Source organism: Phyllopteryx taeniolatus, chromosome 8 (genome assembly GCF_024500385.1).
Source record: "Phyllopteryx taeniolatus isolate TA_2022b chromosome 8, UOR_Ptae_1.2, whole genome shotgun sequence".
Classification (NCBI taxonomy): Eukaryota; Metazoa; Chordata; class Actinopteri; order Syngnathiformes; family Syngnathidae; genus Phyllopteryx; species Phyllopteryx taeniolatus.
In genome coordinates this window covers 12,470,506-12,496,962 of record NC_084509.1, presented here as the reverse complement: position 1 = coordinate 12,496,962, position 26,457 = coordinate 12,470,506, and the positions used below count along the sequence as shown (strand labels likewise).

At 44.2% G+C, this 26,457-nt stretch overlaps 2 protein-coding genes across 3 annotated transcripts in view; one reads left to right on the top strand and one right to left on the bottom strand.

Annotated features, from left to right (window-relative positions):
* Positions 1 to 19,521, bottom strand: part of qpctla (glutaminyl-peptide cyclotransferase-like a) — a 24,182-nt gene extending 4,661 nt beyond the window's left edge. Inside the window, exons 1-7 of one of the 2 annotated variants that reach the window (XM_061783264.1) lie at positions 19,393 to 19,521; positions 13,021 to 13,323; positions 9,986 to 10,132; positions 4,437 to 4,724; positions 2,514 to 2,675; positions 1,369 to 1,468; positions 1,180 to 1,296 (exon numbers count right to left, since the gene is read on the bottom strand). In XM_061783264.1, coding sequence (XP_061639248.1) covers positions 1,180 to 1,296; positions 1,369 to 1,468; positions 2,514 to 2,675; positions 4,437 to 4,724; positions 9,986 to 10,132; positions 13,021 to 13,218 — 1,012 coding nt within the window. In that variant the 5' untranslated portion in view covers positions 13,219 to 13,323; positions 19,393 to 19,521. Of the gene's footprint in view, positions 1 to 1,179; positions 1,297 to 1,368; positions 1,469 to 2,513; positions 2,676 to 4,436; positions 4,725 to 9,985; positions 10,133 to 13,020; positions 13,324 to 13,452; positions 13,489 to 19,392 lie in introns of those variants that run through there. The other variant, XM_061783265.1, reaches the window with a different exon arrangement.
* Positions 19,504 to 26,457, top strand: rrm1 (ribonucleotide reductase M1 polypeptide). Its single transcript, XM_061783255.1, has 4 exons — positions 19,504 to 19,637; positions 21,057 to 23,038; positions 25,843 to 26,031; positions 26,182 to 26,457. The coding sequence occupies exons 1-4, from the start codon at positions 19,619 to 19,621 to the stop codon at positions 26,374 to 26,376; spliced, it is 2,385 nt and encodes a 794-aa protein (XP_061639239.1). The 5' UTR covers positions 19,504 to 19,618; the 3' UTR covers positions 26,377 to 26,457.

Genomic DNA, 26,457 nt, shown 5'->3' with positions numbered 1-26,457 from the left:
CAACGGAGACAGCAAGACTGCCGCCTGCAAACAGGAAGGGGCTCAGGGCTGATCCCTGATGCAGTCCCAGCTCCACCTTAAATTCCTCTGCCACACCTACAGGGCAACTCACCACTGTCCTGCTGCCCTCATACATCTCCTTTACTATTGTAAAATACTTCTCTGCCACTCCAGACCTCCCCATGCAGTACCACAGTTCCTCTCTGGGTACTCTGTCATAGGCTTTCTCTACATCTACAAAGACCACATGTAGCTCCTTCTGACCTCGGTACTTCTCCATTAACACCCTAAAGGAAAATAATGCATCTGTGGCAAGAAGCCATACTGTTGCTCGCAAATACTCACTTCTGTCCTAAGTCTAGCCTCCACTACTCTTTCCCGTAACTTCATTGTGTGGCTCATCAAATTTATTCCTCTCTAGATCCCACAGCTCTGCACATCACCCTTGTTCTTAAAAATGGGCACCAGCACACATTTCCTCAGGCATCTTCTCACCTGCTAGAATTCTGTTGAACAAACTGGTCAAAAACTCCACCGCCGCCTCTCCTAGATGTTTCCATACCTCCACAGGAATGTCATCAGTACCGACTGCCTTTTCCTTTTTCATCCTCTTTGGTGGCTTTCAAACTTCCCCCTTACTAATCACTGCTACTTCCTGGTCCACCACACTTGCCTCTTCTAGTCTTCCTTCTTTCTCATTTTCCTCATTCATCAACTTCTCAAAAGTATTCTTTCCAGCTTAACTATTATCTTATTAACTGTGATTTGTGAGGGTTTAGGCGCAATACATTTTAATTGACTTGTATTTAGGCACAATTTTTATTCTATATTGTATTTTTTTCTCTCTTTGTTTTAAATGTTTATAAGCTGTTTTCCCCCCCTTTCTTTTTAAATGCTTTTGCACATTGCGTTACCTTGTGTATGAAATGCGCTATATAAATACATTTGCTTTGCTTTTCTTTGCTATATTTATCACAGTGTTAATGTTCAAAATGTGCATAATGTCGCAGTGGCTTACAGTAACAAATATACTTTTGAGTAATAATATGATGCAGAGCATTTCTACATCAGGGCAAACGACAACCAAAATAATACAAATAATTTTGGACATGTTGTAACTGATTATTTAGTTTGTAAAGGCTGAAGTTCCAGTACAATACATGCATCATAGGCGTTCACCTCTCCGAAGGAAGGGTATGTGGTCGTCCTCAACCAGTCCAAAGTTCACGTCCTTCCTGAAGTACGTCTGCTCTGAGGGGTGCGACGTCAGTAGACCCTGATGATGGAGGCGCTTCTCTGTGAATGAGAGACCGATTAAGGGTGATTCCATGGATCAAATTTGTTGTCCACTTCCCCTCGTGCACGCACCTGCAGCGATCAGGCGGTCGAACCAGCGTCCCGTGTTGTGAAAGTGGTTCACTATTAGTGGATTGGGAGGACCCAGAAGGTCTAGCACCACAAAGAGATCCTGGACAGACAAGTGAACGTCAATGAACGTCCCTTGACTTACAAGTGCCCCGACCTACATGTTTTTGGAGTCACCAGCTGTGAGTTGGTCGATTTTTCTCTTTGTGCTCCGAGCCAAAGTTTCATTTACAAGCAAGTCACGAGTTTAATTTGGTCATTGACCAGTAACTCAAAACACTCGTATCTCAAAACATCTTTTTCCATTGAAATGAATGGAAATGTAATTTTTTCGTTCCAGCCTCACCCAAAAAAAACTAACTTTTTGTGCTTTTAATAATGAGCACGCTATATTATTTTACTTTATACAAACATACAGTAATACCATAAGGAAATATAATTTAAACAAGTAAAGACTTTGTGCAACATGATTAATTAATTGTGATTCCTTTTGGTGTGTGTGACTCAGCCACCTGGGGGGCAGTCTAATACAGTCATGCACAAACGAAGAAGTGTTTCACAACTACTGTTTCACAGAGGATAAAGAATATGCACCTGTGAGTATTGGTATATTGTCTCTCAATACTGTATGTGTTGCTGCACCATTAGTGTTCAAATATTCATTGCTTAAAACATTTTAACACTGACACCGATGCTATTCATTAGCTCTTCAATGGTGTTTTGCATTGTTTCCTGGCATTAAGCTAAACTGACTTTATTAAGGCAACGCTCAGTGGTTGTTTCAAATACACAATGTGTAATTCTCTTGGTTTCACGTGTAGTTTGACAGTAAACTACAACTGGGAGTGGAAATAAACAGCTTGAAGCCTCTTTTTAAAAGAATTATTCACTATCCGACAAACTGCTGCTTGTGAAGTGAGTTGAGTTCACTGCCGCAATACAGCGTGCTTATCTCCAATTTTTGCTCACAACTCAAAGCGAAACAACAACTGTTCGATCTCGTAAAACACCTTAGTCGGGGGACTTGTATCTCAAGGCACCACTGTATACTGTAAAAACCTATACAAGAACAATCTCTTAAAAATTCTGCTATCCGGCGGGCTGGGGACATGAACGATGAACTGCGGGGCGAGCGCTCTATTCCTCACCACAGCTTGTAGCAGGGTGCTATGTGAGGGGTCCGCAGGGTGGGGCGTAGCAGCCATGCGTTCGGCCAGGTGACGAGACCCGTACAGCGAATCGGTGGCTGTCCATTTCTCAAACGACTCTTCCCCGTCGAAAAAGACAAGCTGCAGAGTTACTGGAAGCTTCTATGAAAAGAAAAAGGAAAAAGAAGATGGTAAAATGGTTGTATTAAAGTACATGTGATCACTCAAAAGTATTACAACAATAGTGGACTTTTGCATTTATAAAAAGAAAAAATACTATATGGGCAGTGATTACAAAGGTTTAAGACCATACAGTGCTGTGAAGAAATATTGGACCACTTCTCAAATTTTTATATTTTTTAATAGTTTCCCCACTTTAATGTTTAAGTTCATCGAACAAATGTAAATATTAGACAAACAGAACCCAAGTGAACTTAAAATGCTGTTTTTAAATGGTGATTTCATTTATTAAGGGAAAAAACTATTCAAAGTCACCTGGCCCTGTGTGAAAAAGTAATCACCCCCCCCTTGTTAAATCATTAATTAATTGTGGCTACTCACAATTTTTGGTTTATTTTCACTGAACAAACCCAAGCCTGATTACCTCCAGAACTGTTCAATCAAGAAATCACTTAAACAGAATATGTCCCGACAAAATCAAGCTGGACAAAAAAAATCTAAAAAAGCTGCAAGAAAATGACACGATCCAAAGAAATTCCAGAACAGTCGAGAAATAAAGTAATTGACATCCATCAGTCTGGAAAGGGATACAAAAGCCATTTCTAAAGCTTTAGCTTCAGGATTCCAGCGAACCATAAGGAGAGCCATCATCATCATATGGAGCCGACCTACAAAGATTACCCCCAAGAGTACAGCAATGACTCATCCAGGAGGCCTCAAAGGAACTCAGGACAACTTCTAAAGAACTGCAGGCCTCCCTTGCCTCAGTTAAGGTCAGTGTTCATAACAACAATAAGGAAGAGACTGGCCAAAAATGGCATCCATGACAGAGTTCCAATGCGAAAACCACTTCTGACCAAAAAGAACATAAAGGCTCGTCTTACTTTTTCAAAAAAAACAACGTCATCTTAATCATTCTCAAGACTTTTGGGAGAATATTTTATGGACGAAAGTTGAGCTCTTTTGAAGGTGTGTATCTCGTTACATCTGGCGTAAATGTAGCACAGCATTTCAGAAAAAGAACACCATACCAACAGTCAAACATGGTGGTGCTAGTGTGATGGTCTTGGGCTGCTTAGCTCCTTCAGGACCTGGACAACTTGTCATGATTGATGGAACCATGAATTCTGCTCTTTACCAGAAAATCCTGAACGAGAATATTCAGCCATCAGTTTGTGACCTCAAGCTGAAATGCACTTTGGTTCTACAAGTGGATAATGATCCAAAGCACACCAGAAAGTCAACTTCTGAAGGGCTATTAAAAAAAACAACAACAACAAAAAACAGGTTCTGGAGTGGCCTAGTCAAATTCCAGATTTGAATCGGATTGAAATGCAATGGTATGTCCTTAAAGAGGCCCTCCATTTTGTACTTAATTCAAACAATTCTCCAAGGAAGAGTGGGCCCAAATATCTTCATTGAGATGTGAAAGACTCATTGCCGGTTATAGAAAATGCCTGATTTCAGTTGTTGCTGCTGAAGATGGCCCAACCAATTATTAGGTTTAGGGGGGCATTACCTTTTCACACAGGGGCAGGTAACTTTTAATACTTTGTTTTTCTAAATAAATGAAATCACCTTTTAAAAACAGCATTATAAGTTCACTACGGTTATATTTGTCTTATATTTACATTTGTTTGATGATCTTAAACAATGTGGGGAAACTTTGCAAAAACATAAGAATTTGAGAAGAGAGCCAATACTTTTTCACAGCACAGTACATGTGACCAAGCTTACACTCACTTGTCGTTTGAAGGACTTCAGCTGATTATCCAGAGCGGTGGCCAACTCCAGGATCATAGCGCAGGGCACCGCAGAGTCACTGGCCCCAAGAAAAACCCTTTCCTGGCTGTCTGGAGGCAGCGCCTTGGAGTCGTAATGGCATGTCAGCAGCAGCCGGCGAGGGGCTGAAGTGTCCAGAGTTGCAATGATGTTTGTGAATGTGACCTGCCCTTTCGGGGTTGCAGCCCTGAAGGTGTCCAGGTCCAAGTCCCAGCCGGCAGACAGAGAGGACAATGCTGAGGTAATATGCTAGGGGGGAAAAAAAAGTGTGGATTACACATGCTCGATGTAAAAAAGTACAGTGGAATACAGCAAACCCCCTGTTCACTGCCCCCCCACCCCCCAATTGCCAAGGCAGTGATTCTCAAAGTTTTTGAGAGGCTTCGTTTTTGCATAGTTAGTGGTAGACAAAGATTTCCTAAATTCAGTTGTATTTAACAGAAGCCCAGCTTGAAGCACTCTGACTGGGATACAGGCTACACTCGTCTTCAGAGACTACTCCGAAAATCGGGGAATTTGAGCAGAATAAAAATCAACGGAATGCAAAAGCAAAGCCACTTGTTATCCTAGTGGAGCAACAAGGTCCACTTTTTGAGTGTCGTGGCTCCATACGCAATGAAAAACAGCACTGCACTGAGTGGGTGCGCAATGTATTGTTTACAATGGGAGAAACCCATCCATCCATTTTCCGAAGTCGGGTCGTGGGGGCAGTAGCTTCAGCAGGGACGCCCAGACTTCCCTCTCCCCAGCCACTTCATCCAGCTCTTCCGGGGGGATCCCGAGGCGTTCACAGGCCAGCCGAGAGACATAGTCTCTCCAGCGTGTCCTGGGTCGTCCCCGGGTCTCCTCCCGGACGGTGGACGTGCCCGGAACACCTCACCAGGGAGGCGTCCGGGAGGCATCCGAATCAGATGCGCCAGCAACCTCATCTGGCTCTTCTCCTTGTAGAAACCCAATGCAGTCAAATACAAGAATACTGCACACTACAAGCTTGAACAAAAAGTTTGAAAACTTGAAATACACAGTGTTAAGTATCAGTAAAGTACATGTAAATATAGAAATAGAAGTCATTAATAACTGTACAGTCATGGATAAAATATTAGACCCATTGTTTCTTGTTTATTTTTAATGCCTGGTCCAACTAAAGGTACCATTTTTTCAACAAATATAATGATGACAACGAAAATAGCTCATAAGAGTTGAATATAAGGGCTGAAATCTAGCTCTAGCCCTTTTCCATGGTTTTCTTGATAATAACCAAAAGTCTATTTATTAACACAATTAAGCTTTTGTATTATTCAGGTAAAATGCCTTTAGTGGTACCAGCTATTATAATAAACAAGAAATTGAAGAAACAAGGGTAGTCTAATATTCATGACTGTATATATCATACATATACACTATATAGATGTACAGTGGGTACGGAAAGTATTCAGACCCCCTTAAAAATGCAGCCATTGGCTAAAATCAGACCAGGCGAAGCTCATCCATGCTTTTATCACTCTCTCTCCTCTGGACGTGTCCAAACCATTGAAGTCTGCTCTCTCTAACTTTGTCTCCAAAACATCGAACCTTGGCTGTCCCTCTGATGAGCTCATTTCTAATTTTATCCAACCTGGTCACTCCGAGAGCGAACCTCAACATCTTCATTTCCGCCACCTCCAGCTCTGCTTCCTGTTTTCTCTTCAGTGCCACTGTCTCTAATCCATACATCATGGCTGGCCTCACCACTGTTTTATAAACTTTGCCCTTCATCCTAGCAGAGACTCTTCTGTCACATAACACACCTGACACCTTCCTCCACCCGTTCCAACCTGCTTCACTTCCTGACCACACTCACCATTGCTCTGGACGGTTGACCCCAAGTATTTAAAGTCCTCTACCCTTGCCATCTCTTCTCCCTGTAGCCTCATTCTTCCCCCACCACCCCTCTCATTCATGCACATATATTCTGTTTTACTTCGGCTAATCTTCATTCCTCTTCTTTCCAGTGCATGCCTCCATCTTTCTAACTGTTCCTCCAGCTGCTCCCTGCTTTCACTGCAGATCACAATGTCATCTGCAAACATCATGGTCCACGGGGATTCCAGTCTAACCTCATCTGTCAGCCTATCCATCACCACTGCAAAAAGGAAGGGGCTCAGGGCTGATCCCTGATGCAGTCCCACGTCCACCTTAAATTCTTCTGTCACACCGACAGCACACCTCACCGCTGTTCTGCTGCCCTCGTACATGTCCTGTATTATTCTAACATACTTCTCTGCCACTCCAGACTTCCGCATGCAGTACCACAGTTCCTCTCTGGGTACTCTGTCATAGGCTTTCCCTAGATCTACAAAGACACAATGTAGCTCCTTCTGACCTTCTCTGTACTTTTCCATCAACATCCTCAAGGCAAATAATGCATCTGTGGTACTCTTTCTAGGCATGAAACCATACTGTTGCTCGCAAATACTCACTTCTGTCCTGAGTCGAGCCTCCACTACTCTTTCCCATAACTTCATTGTGTGGCTCATCAACTTTATTCCTCTATAGTTGCCACAGCTCTGCACATCACCTTTGTTCTTAAAAATGGGCACCAGTACACTTTTCCTCCATTCCTCAGGCATCTTCTCACGCACTAGAATTCTATTGAACAAGCTGGTCAAAAACTCCACAGCCACCTCTCCTAGATGCTTCCATACCTCCACAGGAATGTCATCAGGACCAACTGCCTTTCCATTTTTCATTCTCTTTAATGCCTTTCTAACTTCCCCCTTACTAATCATTGCCACTTCCCGGTCCACCACACTTGCCTCTTCTACTCTCCCTTCTCTATCATTTTCCTCATTCATCAACTCCTCGAAGTATTCTTTCCATCTACCTAGCACACTGCTGGCACTAGTCAACATATTTCCATCTCTATCCTTAATCACCCTAACCTGCTGCACATCCTTCCCATCTCTATCCCTCTGTCTGGCCAGCCTGTATAGATCCTTTTCTCCTTCTTTAGTGTCCAACCTGCCATACATGTCATCATATGCCTCTTGTTTTGCCTTTGCCACCTCTACCTTTGCCCTGTGTCGCATCTCAATGTATTCGTTTCGCCTCTCCTCGGTCCTCTCAGTGTCCCACTTCTTCTTAGCTAACCGTTTTCCTTGTATGATTTCCTGTACTGTGAGGTTCCACCACCAAGTCTCCTTCTCTCCTTTCCTGCCAGAAGATACAACAAGTACTGTCCTGCCTGCTTCTCTGATCACCTTGGCTGCAGTGGTCCAGTGTTCTGGAAGCTCTTCCCGTCCACCGAGAGCCTCTATCACCTCTTCCCGAAAAGCTGCACAACACTCGTCCTGTCTCAGCTTCCACCACATGGTTCTCTTCTCTGCCTTTGTCTTCCTAATTTTCCTCCCCACCACCAGAGTCATCTTACACACCACCATCCTATGCTGTCTAGCCACACTCTCCCCTACCACTACCTTACAGTTGGTAACCTCCTTCAGATTACATCGTCTGCACAAGATGTAATCCACCTGTGTGCTTCTACCTCCGCTCTTGTAGGTCACCCTATGTTCGTGCCTCTTCTGGAAAAAAGTGTTCACTACAGCCATTTGCATCCTTGTTGCAAAGTCTACCACCATCTGTCCCTCCAAGTTCCTTTCCTGGATACCGTACTTACCCATCACTTCTTCATCACCCTTATTACCTTCACCAACATGTCCATTACAATCTGCACCAATTACGACTCTCTCTCTGTCTGGGATGCTCAGAACTACATCATCTAGCTCCTTCCAGAATTTCTCTTTCACCTCTAGGTCACATCCTACCTGTGGGGCATAGCCTCTAATCACATTACACATAACACCCTCAATTTCAAATTTCAGCCTCATCACTCAATCTGATGCTCTTTTCACCTCCAAGACATTCTTAGCCAACTCTTCTTTTAAAATAACCCCGACTCCATTTCTCTTCCCATCTACACCATGGTAAAATAATTTAAACCCTGCCCCTAAACTTCTAGCCTTACTGCCTTTCCACCTGGTCTCCTGGACACACAATATATCAACCTTTCTCCTAATCATCATGTCAACCAACTCCCGAGATTTTCCTGTCATAGTCCCAACATTCAAAGTCCCCACATTCAGTTCTAGGCTCTGTGTTTTCCTCTTCTCTTTCTGCCGAAGAACCCGCTTTCCACCTCTTCTTCTTCTTCTTCTTCTTCTTTGACTTCGACTTCGACTTCGACTTCGACCCACAGTAGCTGAATTTCCAACAGCGCCCTGCAGGTTGACGGCGCCGGTGGCGGACGTTGTTAACCCGGGCCACGACCGATCCGGTATGGAATTCTTTGGATGAACGCTCATATTTGTTTGGCAAGGTTTTAAGCCGGATGCCCTTCCTGACGCAACCCTCTGCATTTATCCGGGCTTGGGACCGGCCTACAGTTTGCACTGACTTGTGCCCCCCATAGGGCTGCATTACCCTGTGTATGAAATGCACTATATAAATTTGCTTTGACTTATGTTTGAGATGTTTGCTGCGGTACCGTTTCAGCACCGGTATCGAGGTACTTTTTGCAGGTATAGTATCAAAGTCAGAATTTTGGTATCATGACACCACTTGGTGGTAAATGAAAGAATCACTGAATTAAATGGTCAAACTGTGCTTAATGTTACAGTGGCTTCAACTTTTATTTTTTAATCCATCCAGTACATTTGTTAAGTACAGCTCACTTGTCCTTTACTTTTAAGTATAGCAAATGTATATTTCCATCCATCCATCCATTTTCTGAGCCGCTTCTCCTCACTAGGGTCGCGGGCGTGCTGGAGCCTATCCCAGCTGTCATCGGGCAGGAGGCGGGGTACACCCTGAACTGGTTGCCAGCCAATCGCAGGGCACATACAAACAAACTACCATTCGCACTCACATTCACACCTACGGGCAATTTAGAGTTTTCAATTAACCCACCATGCATGTTTTTGGGATGTGGAAGGAAGCCGGAGTGCCCGGAGAAAACCCACGCAGGCACGGGGAGAACATGCAAACTCCACACAGCCGGGGATTGAACCCCACTCCTCAGAACTGTGAGGCTGACGCTCTAACCAGTCGGCCACCGTGCCGCCACATGTATATTTAATCTTTAAAAATGTTTTCAAACATTTATTTAGGTGCAGTTTTTACTGAATTTTAAAGTTCAGTATTTTGTTAGGTGATATTTGGTGTAAAATGTTTGAGAACCACTGTCCTAAGGTATGGAGTTCCATAGTCAGTTGTTATGTTGAGAGGGAACAGGAAATAAAGAGTTCTTAAAATAGCAAGACTGCTTAAATGTGCATTATTTTACATAAAGTGAATATTTACTTTTTACTGCATTTTAATGAATATAAGTTTTTAGCACTTGTGTTAATGTAAAAAGCTGTAAAAGCCGTAAAAACAATCCAGTAGAGCCGTTGCACACAAAGAAAATCCACACTCTAGCAGGACTGTGGTGGGTGAAACGCGATATAGGGCGGGAACACTGTCATGAGGTTTACCTCCCGTACAGCCAGGCTGCCTTGCGTCCCGGGCAGCCTCTCGATCAGGATGGGCCTCAGGTGAGCCTCCCACAGGTGATTCACATCCACTTGGGAGACCAGGTGGTGGATTTGAGCCAGAGAGTACTTCGTGGGTTTGTGGGACCACTTGAGAGGAGGCAAAGATGTGATTTAAGGCCATAAAACAACGTGAGCTGAAATTAAAACAGCATTGCAATACCATTAATTCATTGATATAACAACCCTCCACTGTGTGAGAAATAAATACTTCTGGACACTGTGCAATAATGTTATACTTACAGTATTACAGAACGTAAACTCAATATGCATATTAACATACATAAATATACACTGTTTATATAACTATCCACATATCCACATTTATACCTTTACATTTGCACTGATTGTTCAAATGTGACTGCAGAGTCTGACTATATAATTAGCACATTTACAGCGCATTTCATTATTTTAATGTTGATTATTTCTTTCAAACTTTCAATGTGCAATAGAACTCTTTGGCGTAATTATCATTAATAGCAACAGTTTGATATACTGTATACAGTATTGGATGTATCGCTGTGGCGACCCCTGACAGGAGAAAAAAACGTCTGTAATTCTTAATTATATCATAATGTATCATTGGCCTAATAGTAGGCCTGTCACAATAATTACTATATCGACATATCGTTTCATAAATACAATGGACACGATAGTTTTTGCAGATGGCTCCGTCCAATACTCCACAGCCTTGCTCCATGTGCAGCGCTTAAATTCACACAACAGGGACACTTAAGGGAAAGTTAACTCTTTATTGTGTTCGCTTGTCAATGAGCTAATGAGCTAGACATCTCGCTCCACCGCGGCGATGTCATTTAAAATGTCAGCGCCTCTCTCTCCTATTTGCTGTGTCTGTTGGTCCCCAATTAACACAAACATGGAAACGTTAACTACTTATTAAGCATAACCTCGGTGGCGCACGTTATTCTGACAGTAGTTGACTCCAGCGAGTTTTCGCCTTTAAGAGAGCGGGCGGGGGTGAGTAGGGTGACGTCAGGAGTTAAGGAAAAAGTCAGTCTGGGATGAGACGCTCTTGGTGTGAGTTGTGGCTGAGAGCAATTCGAATGTTGGGATATTCCTGTGTTTCCGCCAGTTCAATAAAGCGACTGAAAGTGCTTTGGCGACTCAACTTCATCCTTGACCACTTGTGAGGGTATTACAATATTATTTGATTGACAAGTGAGGGGCTTGTCTTCAGGTGACTAGCCACGCAGTCTTGCAGCTCTTCATTCTTTATTTCAGACCCAGGGGGATCTATATAACAGACTAAAGAACAAAAATAATAAATAAAAAAATACAGAAATTGATAATAATAATAATAATAATAACAACAATAATGAATTAAAAGCACAAGAAAAAAGTTAATAAATAAATAATAATGAGTGCCGGCCTTATTTGTCATGACTTCAGAGGCATTGAAAAACAAGATAATCATTTATCGTGATCGTTTTGGGGGAAATATATCGTCTTCAAAATATTATCATCGTGACAGGCCTACCTAACTGCAAAATTGTCGAGTATTTTTTTTTTTGTATCATTGTCGCAATTTTCATAAAAATACCAATGTGGTTGGAAAAAATGTAAAAAATTATTCGGAATAGTCTGACTAGATCCTCAGTCTACTAAGTCATGGTAATTCGCAAAGGCTGAATCGAGGTAAATGAAATCTTGTTTGTTGAATTTGATGTTTGATGTCACTGTCACACGTTCCAAATAAAGAATTCAATCAGTCAATCAATGTTTTTTTTCAGAAAATGTTTAAAAAATGACTCCTAACGATATCACTGCCAATGTAAATACCCTTTCAAGGCCATGTCCCATAGAATTGGGCTGAGAGGTCCTTTGGAAAGGCGAGCTTCAGAACACAAAGGATACTTTTACACAACAGACACACACAAGTCTTGAATCTCAAGACAAACTAAAACAAAGCTCCAAAAAGAAGAAACAGAGCTGAAGTCTTGATCTTAGATTAGCTACATTTTTCTTGTGTTCATAAAAAGACAGTTGTATGCTTCACTGTGTTTTGTCCTGATCTTGGAACTTATATTGTGTTCACTTGTACTTGGTTTTCACAGTGTTTCACAATCAATAATATACTTCCCACTTTGAACTATATAACTACTGAACTATATAACTACTGTACAATTATTTTTGTATTTATTACTTACCACATACAACATCGTAATCTTGTTTTTGTTTTTTTCTCTGGTTTAGATTAGATTTAAATTTCTGAAACTCCTCCTCAATGCTGCTTTTGTTTGTCGTTTCTATATTATTTCTGTAATACAATAGACTAGAGCGCATATGTGTGAATATCACTCTGAGACAATTTAATTTCTCTCACGGGATGACTAAAGTAAATACCCTACTTACAAAAAGTTTGGTATATTGGTTTTCCAAGTGAAATTGTTTTTTGCTCAGGATGAACCAAAAATGCACTACAGTCTAATCGTTAAACTTAAATTGACTTTCACTATTTTTTTTTTTAATTTGAATGCAAAAAATTGTCCAAACTTTCAGTACGTTTTGCATAACTTGCTGTTGTCTAACAGTGAGCTGCTCTTCAAAATACACAAAAGGTGTTTGATCCAATCAAATTGTAATACCTTTCTGTGACTCTTCCAGTCTCTCTGTTGCAACCTGCGAATGAAACTAAAAACCCATCCTGTTTGAAGACTTTCTAGGACAAGGTACTGTGGATTCATGGTAGGCGTCTTGGTCTCATGACATCAAATGTGACCAGCATGTTGAAGAGGACTGTTTAAATACCAATTCTAGTTGAACCAGGAGTCCTTTCATGGATCAAAAACCTGTTGTGAATGTTGCCGTGCAGCTCCTCGTTAGAGAACAGCAAGCCAAGCAAAAACTACTGACATATTTTAAAAAAATGGACGTGTGCATTCAAACGTTTAGAGAATTAAGTTTACCTCATCAATATACTATGAGATGGTATTATTTTCTAGCCCTTTTTGTCTTACCTTATCCTTGGTCAGGTCTGCAGGCGACATGCGGTGGTTCACATCAGTGACGTTGGACAGGTAGAACCCGAGCACCAGCGCGACCACCAGCACACCGACGAGGCACAGCAGCAGCAGCTGCCGGGCGAGGGGCCGCAACTGCCGGTCACAGTCGTTGCCCTGCCGCAGGGACATGTACCGCCGGGAGGACTTGGACATGACAGCGGCTGTGGGCGTTCTCGTCCACGGATCCAAACAACTACGTGTCCGTAATGGAGCACGCAAGGCGGGGAACTTGGAAGTAGCACACGGCGGAGGCGGGACCTGTAGCGATAAATGTTGTTCTGAACGCTACAACACATTACGGTCGTGACACATTACCGGTTGTCATTATCGTCTTTCTTTATCAAAATGTCATCACAAATGGAATAAAATACAACTTGCTGTGGTTACCGCAGAAGTTTGAAATATATTCACTTCCGCTTTTTTGTTGTCGTGTGTTGTTGTTCTTTTTTTATTGGCGGTTAGCAAACGAAGTTTTTGAAGCACTACCGCCACCAGCTGGTCCGTAAACTCTTTTTTTTTTGTTAACCGCTCACCCAACTTTATTCATCAAAATCTGGCATTAAAATTTCACCAAAGTTCCACACGGAAATATCATGAAGAAGAAAAAACTGAACATACAGAAAAACATATACAGAACAGTACATATAACAAGAACATAAAAATCTGAGGTCAGAAAGCAAAATATTCATATCTTTATATACAATCAAGGCTTGTTTGGTTTTAACCCATGTCAATTTTTTTTAAATTATTATTCTTTACTTCATTTATATAAACTAAAAACAGTGGGTGATATTTTACTAATCTGCATCTATGGATAAATTCATCCATCCATCCATTTCCTGAGCTGCTTGTCCTCACAAGGGTCGCTGGCGTGCTGGAGCCTATCCCAGCTATCATCGGGCAGGAGGCGGGGTACACCCTGAACTGGTTGCCAGCCAATCGCAAAGCACATACAAACAAACAACCACTCGCACTCACAGTCACACCTACGGGCAATTTAGAGTCTCCAAATAATGCATGTTTTTGGGATGTGGGAGGAATGCGGAGTGCCCGGAGAAAACCCACGCAGGCACGGGGAGAACATGCAAACTCCACACACCCCAGATTGAACCCCGGTCCTCAGAACTGTGAGGCAGATGCTCTAACCAGTCGGCCACCGTGCCTCTATGGATAAATTCTTTAGCAATAATTAGTGTTTTATACATCATTGCATATTTAACGTCTTAGTGTTGCAGCTTGGACATAAGTAATCGTATTTGAGCTTCAAGTTCTTCCAAAGGTTTGGGAGAATAGACTTACCACTTTAATCATGGAACATACACAAAAAAAAATTGGGAAAAATATTACAACATATGAATAAATTATAAGTGTTTTAAAATAGGGAGTTACTTTTCAATCACCCTGTATATATATACATATACTGTATCTTCTTCTTTTCCTTTCGGCTTGTCCCTATGGCGGCGCCACAGCGTGTCATCCTTTTCCATGTAAGCCTATCTCCTGCATCCTCCTCTCGAACACCAACTGCCCTCATCAGAATCAGAGTCAGAGTCAGAATCATCTTTATTTGCCAAGTATGTCCAAAAAAACACACAAGGAATTTGTCTCCGGTAGTTGGAGCCGCTCTAGTACGACAACAGACCACTTTTGAGACATTAAGACATTGAGAAAAACAGTCACTGAGCAATAAAGCATTGCTAGTTATCTGGTAATGCCGGTACAATTTTTTTATTTATTTTTTTTATTTTACTATTGTGCAAAAAGATGCATAGTCCTCTAGCACTTAGACCAGTTTGAATGACTAATATAGCAATAGTCCGGTGCAATAACCATTGTGCAAAGGGCGCCGAGACTTCAAGGAGTGTATGCAAGTTTAAAGTGACTAGTAGCGCGATAATCTGGGACAATGTTGACTGTGCAAATGTTGCAGATACTCCTCAGTCAGTGTGCAAGTGGGGCAGATGCTATTTTGGCATGAGTGGCCAGTATTGGTCAACAACAAATATGCAAATAGTGCAGCGTGGCGAGACTACTGCAGTGAGTGCACGAGTATTTATAATTGGCCCGACAGAAATGTGAGAACAAACTCAAGACAAAAAAATCGGCAGCATGTTGCAATAGAATTGTAGGTTAGCTGTTTAAGAAGTTGTTTGCAAGAGGGAAAAAGCTGTTGGAATGTCTGCTAGTTCGAGTTTGCATTGATCGGTAGCGCCTACCTGAGGAAAGGAGCTGGAAGAGCTGGTGACCGCTCTTGTCTTAGTTCTGGCAGCGTGCAAGTCCTCAAGGGTGGGTAGGGGGGTACCGACAATATTTTCAGCAGTTTTGATGTCTTCCCTCATGACATCCATCAACCTTCTCTTTGGTCTTCCTCTAGCTCTCTTGCCTGGCAGCTCCATCCTCATCATCCTTCTACCAATATACTCACTCGCTCTCCTCTGGACGTGTCCATACCGTCAAAATCTGCTCTCTCTAACTTTGTCTCCAAAACATCGAACCTTGGCCGTCCCTCTGATGAGTTCATTTCTAATTTTATCCAACCTGGTCACTCCGAGAGCGAACCTCAACATCTTCATTTCCGCCACCTCCAGCTCTGCTTCGTGTTGTCTCTTCAGTGCCACTGTCTCTAATCCGTACATCATGGCTGGCCTCACCACTGTTTTATAAACTTCGCCCTTCATCCTAGCTGAGACTCCTCTGTCACATAACACACCTGACACCTTCCTCCACCCGTTCCAACCTGCTTGGACCCGTTTCTTCACTTCCTGACCACACTCACCATTGCACTGGACAGTTGACCCCAAGTATTTAAAGTCCTCCACCCTTGCTATCTCTTCTCCCTGTAGCCTCACTCTTCCCCCTCTACCCCTCTCATTCATGCACATATATTCTGTTTTACTTCAGCTAATCTTCATTCCTCTGCTTTCCAGTGCATGCCTCCATCTTTCTAACTGTTCCTCCACCTGCTCCGTGCTCTCACTGCAGATCACAATGTCATCTGCAAACATCATGGTCCACGGGGATTCCAGTCTAACCTCATCTGTCAGCTTATCCATCACCACTGCAAACAGGAAGGGGCTCAGGGCTGATCCCTGATGCAGTCCCACCTCCACCTTAAAGTCGTCTGTCACACCTACAGCACACCTCACCGCTGTTCTGCTGCCCTCGTACATGTCCTGTATTATTCTAACATACTTCTCTTCCACTCCAGACTTCCACATGCAGTACCACAGTTCCTCTCTGGGTACTCTGTCATAGGCTTTCTCTAGATCTACAAAGACACTATGTAGCTCCTTCTGACCTTCTCTGTACTTTTCCATCAACATCCTCAAGGCAAATAATGCATCTGTGGTACTCTTTCTAGGCATGAAACCATACTGTTGCTCGCAAATACTCACTTCTGTCCTGAGTCTAGCCTCCACTACTCTTTCCCATAACTTCATTGTGTGGCTCATCAACTTTATTCCTCTATAGTTCCCGCAGCTCTGCACATCACCCTTGTTCTTAAAAATAGGCACCAGCAGAGTTTTCCTCCATTCCTCAGGCATCTTTTCACGCGCTAGAATTCTATTGAACAAACTGGTCAAACCGCCATACCTCCACAGGAATGTCATCAGGACCAACTGCCTTTCCATTTTTCATCCTCTTTAATGCCTTCCTAACTTCCCCCTTACTAATCATTGCCACTTCCTGGTCCACCACACTTGCCTCTTCTACTCTCCCTTCGCTCTCATTTTCCTCATTCATCAACTCCTCGAAGTATTCTTTCCAACTATCTAGCACACTACTGTCACCAGTCAACATATTTCCATCTCTATCCTTAGTCACCCTAACCTGCTGCACATCCTTCCCATCTCTATCCCTCTGTCTGGCCAACCTGTATAGATCCTTTTCTCCTTCTTTAGTGTCCAACCTGGCATACATGTCATCATATGTCTCTTGTTTGGCCTTTGCCACCTCCACCTTTGCCCTATGTCGCAGCTCAATGATTTCCTTTCACCTCTCCTCTGTCCTCTCAGTGTCCCACTTCTTCTTAGCTAACCTTTTTCTTTGTATGGTTTACTGTACTGTGAGGTTCCACCACCAAGTCTCCTTCTCTCTTTTCCTGCCAGAAGATACATCACATACTCTCCTGCCTGTCTCTCTGATCACCTTGGCTGTAGTGGTCCAGTCTTCTGGAAGCTCCTCCCGTCCACCGAGAGCCTGTCTCACCTCTTCCAGAAAAGCTGCACAACACACGTCCTGTCTCAGCTTCCACCACACGGTTCTCTCCTCTGCCTTTGTCTTCTTAGTCTTCCTCCCCACCACCAGAGTCATCTTACACACCACCATCCTATGCTGTCTAGCCACACTCTCCCCTACCACTACCTTACAGTCGGTAACCTCCTTCAGATTACATCGTCTGCACAAGATGTAATCCACCTGCGTGCTTCTACCTCCGCTCTTGTAGGTCACCCTATGTTCCTGCCTCTTCTGGGAAAAAGTGTTCACTACAGCCATTTGCATCATTTTTGCAAAGTCTACCACCATCTGTCCCTCCAAGTTTCTTTCCTGGATGCCGTACTTACCCATCACTTCTTCATCACCCCTATTTCCTTCACCAACATGTCCATTACAATCTGCACCAATCACGACTCTCTCTCTGTCTGGGATGCTCAGAACTACTTCGTCTAGGTCCTTCCAGAATTTCTCTTTCACCTCTAGGTCACATCCTACCGGTGGGGCATCGCCACTAATCACATTATACATAACACCCTCAAATTCAAGTTTCAGCCTCATCACTCGATCTGATACTCTTCACCTCCAAGACATTCTTAGCCAACTCTTCTTTTAAAATAACCCCGACTCCATTTCTCTTCCCATCTACCCCATGGTAAAATAATTTAAACCCTGCCCCTAAACTTCTAGCCTTAGTGCCTTTCCACCTGGTCTCCTGGACACACAATATATCAACCTTTCTCCTAATCATCATGTCAACCAACTCCCGAGATTTTCCTGTAATAGTTCCAACATTCAAAGTCCCCACATTCAGTTCTAGGCTCTGTGCTTTCTTCTTCTCTTTCTGCCGAAGAACCTGCTTTCCACCTCTTCTTCTTCTTCGACTTCGACCCACAGTAGCTGAATATCCACCGGCGGCGAACGTTGTTCACCTGGGCCACGACCGATCCGGTATGGAATTCTTTGGAGGAAGGCTCATATTTGTTTTGCAAAATTTTAAGCCAGATGCCCTTCCTGACGCAACCCTCTGCATTTATCAGGGCTTGGGACCGGTCTACAGTTTGCACTGGCTTGTGTCCCCCATAGGGCTGCATTATACACATACTGTATAAACTTCATTTTTTTTCTGTTGGGTATTACCTCTCAGTCACACATGGGTACTGGATGTGAGTACCTGTTGCAAAACACAGACATACTGAGGACAAATGTGTGTGCCAGACCCCTATACAGAAAGCCCTGCCCATCTTCATTAATGATAATAAAAATATGACAAAAAAGTTAAACATCCTGGTGGCACGGTGAGCGACTGGTTAGCACTTCTGCCTCACAGTTCTGAGGACCCAGGTTCAAATCTGGCCTCGCCTGTGTGGAGTTTGCATGTTCTCCTCATGCCTGCGTGGGTTTTCTCCGGGTACCCTGTACTGTTCGCCAGCCAATCGCAGGGCACATACAAACAAACAACCATTCGCGCACACATTCACATCTAAGGGCAATTAAGGGTCTTCAATCAACCTACCATGCATGTTTTAGGGATGTGGGAGGAAACTGGAGTGCCCGGAGAAAACCCACGCAGGCACGGGGAGAACATGCAAACAACCCAATCCCACAAAGAAATTTAAAAAAAAATGTGATGGTGCATGATGTGTATGCATGATGCCTTCGTTAAATTTCTGACAGCCCCATCATGTATGCATGCCTCTAGTTGGAAAACACTTGTAATCCTAACAATAATAAACCGAAACGTTGGCTGCTCCTGTGTTTTTTTTTTTTTAGTTTAAATGTGCATATTGCTACTGTGACAACCTAGTTTCCCTCACGGGATAAAAAAATGTATCTATTTAAATTAAAGCACTGTATTTTTAACTTCAATGACAAACATTAAATCTAAACATTTTCCTGACTTTAATTACGTTATTTGACAAAATAATAACACAACAAGATCCCCCGCCCCCAATTGGGTTACATTTTGATTTTGACCTACTTCTTTTCAATCCCGCCGTAATTTAATCCGGGAAAACGATCGGAAACAGGAAGACACTTTAAAGCGTTATGATAGGCCCGCACATTTTAAGACCCTCCCTTGTCTCGCTCAAAAAGGAAGAAAATTCTAACCGTTCTGATTGGCTCCCACAGCTCGAGTCCCCTCCCTTATCGATGCCGATTGGTCAATGTGACGGTCCGGTCTTTCCTTCGCTTCCTTGTGTTCGTTCAAGTAGAATTTGAGCGGGATCTTCCACCGACAAGGAGCCAGTTCTGCACTCGCTGCTGCTGTTTGCACGAGGACTTCAGACAGACACTTGACGCCGTGACAGTTGGACTAACTACACACACTGCCAGGATGCATGTGATTAAGAGAGGTCAGTTTACTTGCTAGAGGCCTTCAACTATTTCCTCTAATTTACAAGACAAACAATACAAAAAAAATCGTGTCGTTATGGCCCAGCTGTTAAATCGTTTTGTTACACGGGGGCAAAATGGAGCCTGTCAACTGTTCACCGTTGTTAGCTGGCAGCACACAACAGCTAGCTTGAGTTTACCAGCTGGATTACGTGAAGATAACTAAGAAGGTTGGCTTGTGAAAAACGCGTAAACGACGTTATTGCGCAGAAGTTGCAGTAAATGTGGCGTTTCTGCGTCGCTCGTCGCCCATTCTTGAGTTTCTGGATGGCCGTCTTTGTCGCCTCGCTGTTCATGGAAGGACGCGCATGCGCAGAGGGGAACAAAACGGTTAGTTGCACAATTAAACAATAAGGTTCTAACTACAGCTCTGCCTTTTGATACGAGTGACCCGATTTACGAGTTTTTGTTTTAACTTGTGAGGGGGAAAAAAACTAAATAGGAGCACTGTATGGTGGCAGCGATCTTAAACAACTAACTTCACAATGAGCGGTATTTTGGCAGATAGTGAACAATTAAAAAATTAAGATGCTTCAAGATGCTTAAAATCCATTAGCTAAACGCGAACCCATAATGGGAAACACCATAGACAGGCTAACAAATGGCATATAAGTGGCTGTGTTATAACCTTTTAAGCAACGAATGTTGAAGACAAACTGCAGCAATACATATAGCCAGACAATATAACAATACTTGCTGTCATAAATTCTTTGTCTTCTGTGAAAAATAACTAATACTACTATAGCTTACTGAGTCACTTAATTTTGAATCTCATTTCTTGTTTTATGCCTGTATTATATTGCCCCCTGGTGGCCAAGGCACATACACCAGAACCAGTAGCTCAATATCCATTGAACTGAAGCAGAAAATTTGGCCAAAAGTAATTTGTCACATTCTATTTAGTTGTCATTACTATATGTATAAGTGCAATATTCTCATATGCTATTTAAAAAACAAACAAAAAATAAAAAATAAAAAATTTTGGGAGGGAAGCTAGAACGAGTTGAGTTTGCATACATTTCATTGGGGAAATATGATTTGAGATACAAGTGTTTTGAGTGTGGTCATAAAAACTAAACACTTGTATCTCAATGCACCACTGTACCAAAATCACAAATTATGAGTATGTTAAACAAATGCACAAATTCAAAACGATGCCCAAAAATTATGAACTAGAGAAATGTGATGTAAATAAAATAAAATAAATAGTTTTGAAATTGCAAATTGTTTGTGAACTGATGTTTTAACTGCACAAAAAAAAAAAAAAAGATGAAAGTGAACACACATTCTTGTGAGTAGCTGCCAGGAGCCTTTACAAAGATGAAAAAAAAATGCAGAATTTCAATTTGTTAGCTGTAATTGTTATGGGTATGTTCCAGATGGCCGCCAAGAGCGCGTCATGTTCGACAAAATCACCTCGCGCATCCAGAAGCTTTGCTACAGCCTCAACTCGGACTTCGTGGACCCCGCCCAGATCACCATGAAGGTGATCCAGGGCCTGTACAGTGGCGTGACCACGGTGGAGCTGGACACACTGGCGGCCGAGATCGCTGCCACGCTCACCACCAAGCACCCCGACTACGCCATCCTGGCGGCGCGCATTGCAGTCTCCAACCTGCACAAGGAGACCAAGAAGGTGTTCAGCGAGGTCATGGAGGACCTCTTCAACTACGTGAACCCACTCAACCGCCGCCACTCGCCCATGATCTCCAAGGAGACGCTCGATGTGGTCCTAGAGCACAAGGACCGCCTCAACTCTGCCATCATCTACGACCGTGACTTCTCCTACAACTTTTTCGGCTTCAAGACCCTGGAGCGCTCGTACCTGCTCAAGATCGACGGCAAGGTGGCTGAGCGCCCGCAGCACATGCTAATGCGGGTGGCGGTGGGCATCCACGGCGCCCGTGTGGACTCCGCCATCGAGACGTACAACTTGCTGTCGGAGCGGTGGTTCACGCACGCCTCGCCCACTCTCTTCAACGCCGGCACCAACCGGCCGCAGTTGTCTAGCTGCTTCCTGCTGGCCATGAAGGACGACAGCATCGAGGGCATCTATGACACGCTCAAGCAGTGTGCCCTCATCTCCAAGTCGGCCGGCGGCATCGGTGTGGCGGTCAGCTGCATCCGCGCCACGGGCAGCTACATCGCCGGCACCAACGGCAACTCCAACGGCCTGGTGCCCATGCTGCGCGTCTACAACAACACGGCGCGCTACGTGGACCAGGGCGGCAACAAGCGGCCCGGCGCATTCGCTATGTACCTGGAGCCGTGGCACTTCGACGTCTTTGACTTCCTGGAGCTCAAGAAAAACACGGGCAAGGAGGAGCAGCGAGCCCGAGACCTGTTCTACGCCCTGTGGATCCCGGACCTGTTCATGAAGCGGGTGGAGAGCAACCAGGACTGGTCTCTCATGTGCCCCAGCGAGTGCCCCGGCCTGGACGAGTGCTGGGGTGACGAATTTGAAGCGCTGTACACGCGCTACGAGAAGGAGGGCCGGGTCAAGCGGGTGGTCAAGGCCCAGCAGGTGTGGTACGCCATCATCGAGTCCCAGACGGAGACGGGCACGCCGTACATGCTCTACAAGGATGCGTGCAACCGCAAGAGCAACCAGCAAAACCTGGGTACCATCAAATGCAGCAACCTATGCACGGAAATCGTGGAGTACACCAGCCAGGACGAGGTGGCCGTGTGCAACCTGGCCTCCGTAGCACTCAATATGTACGTCACGCCTGAGCGCACGTACGACTTCAAGAAGCTGGCGGCTGTCACCAAAGTCATCGTCAAGAACCTCAACAAGATCATCGACATCAACTATTACCCGGTTCCCGAGGCACAGCACTCCAACCTGCGTCACCGGCCCATTGGCATCGGTGTCCAGGGGCTGGCTGACGCCTTCATCCTGATGCGCCACCCATTCGAGAGCGCCGAAGCGCAGCTGCTCAACATCCAGATCTTCGAGACCCTCTACTACGCCGCGCTGGAGGCCAGCTGCGAGCTGGCGGCCGAACACGGCACCTACGAGACGTACCCGGGCTCCCCTGTCAGCAAGGGGGTCCTCCAGTACGACATGTGGGAGGCAACGCCCACGCCGCTGTGGGACTGGGCGCTGCTCAAGGAGAAGATCGCCAAACACGGCGTGAGGAACAGCCTGCTGCTGGCGCCCATGCCCACTGCCTCCACCGCGCAGATCCTCGGCAACAATGAGTCCATCGAGCCATACACCAGTAACATCTACACGCGCAGGGTGCTCTCCGGCGAGTTTCAGTGCGTCAACCCGCACCTTCTCAAGGACCTCACCGAGAGGGGGCTCTGGGGCGAGGACATGAAGAACCAGCTCATCGCTCACAACGGATCCATTCAGGTAAGAGTGGCCACGGCGTATGGATTACAGAACTGCTGACCTATCGAAATTCACTTCTGGAAGAATTTGTAAAAATGTGTCTGAATTTCCACATTTTGTCAAGAACACACTGTCCGCAGGACAGTTATTACAGTAGATTATGTAATAGGATAAAAAATTATTATGCATACTGTTCAATTGTACAACATAATCATTACTCTAAAAACATAATTGTTACTAAAATTATGGCTTCAATCTTGTCATGGTGGACGTAGTTGCAGCATGAATCAAAGTATGTGATTTTGACACGCCATCGTCCAAAATATCTGCCCGGATTAATTCGCCTTTACCATTTCTGTTTTCAACCTTTGTTTACAAAAAAAAGACACTAAATAATTACACAACTTTCCCCCTTAAGTTATTTCTAACCTGTACACCTCATTAAAAAAATCTTTTCACAAGTGTACATGCTCTAATAACTGGGGATGTGGTCAGAATTAACCAACTTTGTTACAACTCATGTTGAATGGACTCAGCACACACCTGCCAACATTTAAAGTGCCTCATTAACCCCAAATAATGTTCAGCTTTTGTAGAAGGCTTTTTATATCTACTGTACAAGGCGGTGCTTCCCAACCATTTATGAACCCAAGCACATTATGTTGCTGGTGTGAATAATTGAACAAATGTATACAATACATATTCAGGCACACCAAATGAGCTCTTGTGGTACACTGGTTGGGAATGTATCGGTTTTTTTTTTTTAGTTTAAACCTTTAAATACCCCCCCGACATGCTTTAAAACGTATTAAACCACATTTTTGTATATCGTAAATGTATTTCAACACAAAAAATACAAATAGTTTGACCCTAAACTATGACACATGCTGTAATCACATTGAAACTTTTTGAACTCTCAAGCATAAAAAAAAAAGCATTTGTTTTAGAGTTTAAACCTTAAAAACATTTGTAAATCCATACAATACATATCTTCAACAAAAATCCAGATTATAGTGGCGGATTACTGTAATGCAGCCCTATGTGGGGCACAAGTCGGTGAAAACTGTAGGCCGGTCCCAAACCCGGATAAATGTAGAGAGTCGTGATTGGTGCAGATTGTAATGGATGTTGGTGAAGGTAATAGGGGTGATGAAGAAGTACGGCATCCAGGAAAGGAACTTGGAGGGACAGATGGTGGTAGAGTTTGCAACAAGGATGCAAATGGCTGTAGTGAACACTTTTTTCCACAAGAGGCAGGAACATAGGGTGACCTACAAGAGCGGAGGTAGAAGCACGCAGGTGGATTACATCTAGTGCAGACGATGTATTCTGAAGGAGGTTACCGACTGTAAGGTAGTGGTAGGGGAGAGTGTGGCTAGACAGCATAGGATGGTGGGGAGGAAGACAAAGGCAGAGAAGAGAACCATGTGGTGGAAGCTGAGACAGGACGAGTGTTGTGCAGCTTTTTGGGAAGAGGTGAGACAGGCTCTCGGTGGACGGGAGGAGCTTCCAGAAGACTGGACCACTGCAGCCAAGGTGATCAGAGAGGCAGGCAAGAGAGTACTTGGTGTATCTTCTGGCAGGAAAGGAGAGAAGGAGACTTGGTGGTGGAACCCCACAGTACAGGAAATCATACAAGGAAAAAGGTTAGCTAAGAAGAAGTGGGACACCGAGAGGACCGAGGAGAGGCGAAAGGAATACATTGAGATGCGACACAGGGCAAAGGTCAAACAAGAGGCATATGATGACATGTATGCCAGGTTGGACACTAAAGAAGGCGAAAGGGAACTATACAGGTTGGCCAGACAGAGGGATAGAGATGGGAAGGATGTGCAGCAGGTAAGTAAGGGTGATTAAGGAGAGAGATGGAAATATGTTGACTGGTGACAGTAGTGTGCTAGATAGTTGGAAAGAATACTTCGAGGAGTTGATGAATGAGGAAAATGAGAGCGAAGGGAGAGTAGAAGAGGCAAGTGTGGTGGACCAGGAAGTGGCAATGATTAGTAAGGGGGAAGTTAGGAAGGCATTAAAGAGGATGAAAAATGGAAAGGCAGTTGGTCCTGATGACATTCCTGTGGAGGTATGGAAGCATCTAGGAGAAGTGGCTGTGGAGTTTTTGACCAGCTTGTTCAGAGTACCCAGAGAGGAACTGTGGTACTGCATGCGGAAGTCTGGAGTGGCAGAGAAGTATGTTAGAATAATACAGGACATGTACGAGGGCAGCAGAACAGCGGTGAGGTGTGCTGTAGGTGTGACTGCATTGGGGATCAGCCCTGAGCCCCTTCCTTTTTGCAGTGGTGATGGATAGGGTAACAGATGATCCCCATGGACCATGATGTTTGCAGATGACATTGTGATCTGCAGTGAAAGCAGGTAGCAGCTGGAAGAACAGTTAGAAAGATGGACGCATTCACTGGAAAGAAGATTAGCCAAAGTAAAACAGAATATATGTGCATGAATCAGAGGGGCGGTGGGGGAAGAGTGAGGCTACAGGGAGAAGAGATAGCAAGGGTGGAGGACTTTAAATACTTGGGGCCAACCGTCCAAAGCAATGGTGAGTGTGGTCAGGAAGTGAAGAAATGGGTCCAAGCAGGTTGGAACGGGTGGAGGAAGGTCTCAGGTGTGTTATGTGACAGAAGAGTCTCTGGCAAGAGAGCTAGAGGAAGACCAAAGAGAAGGTTGATGGATGTCGTGAGGAGGATGCAGGAGATAGGCTTACATGGAAAAGGATGACGTGCTGTGGCGACCCCTAACGGGACAAGCCGAAAGGAAAAGTGGCGGATTACTGTATTCCTGATTCTAGCCTTGGTTTTTCCTCGTGACAGGACATCGCGGAAATCCCAGATGACTTGAAGCAGCTGTACAAGACTGTGTGGGAGATCTCCCAGAAGACTGTGCTCAAGATGGCTGCCGATCGAGGTGCCTATATCGACCAGAGCCAGTCGCTCAACATCCACATTGCAGAGCCAAACTATGGCAAGCTGACCAGCATGCACTTCTTCGGCTGGAAGCAGGTGCGTGTCGAAGAATTCAGATTGAAAATGTATACAAGATGATTTATCTTTTAAGCTTATCCAGGTCTCCTAGATATTAAGTATCAACTCTAACAGAAGCCTTCTTAGCTTCTACTTTACAATGAGCACTCCTCCTCCATCTGTTCCCAGGGTCTAAAGACAGGTATGTACTACCTTCGCACCAAGCCTGCTGCCAACCCCATCCAGTTCACGTTGGACAAGGAGAAGCTGAAGGTGGTGTCCACCACCGAGAAAGCCTCAGATCAGGACGCCAAGGAGCGCAACACGGCCGCTATGGTGTGCTCCCTGGAGAACAGAGATGAATGTCTTATGTGCGGCTCTTGAACGGTCACTCGACTAAGGTTCCATTCGTCAGAGCAATAATACTTAAGATGTACTAAATAAAGTGTATATTTAACAGGTGGA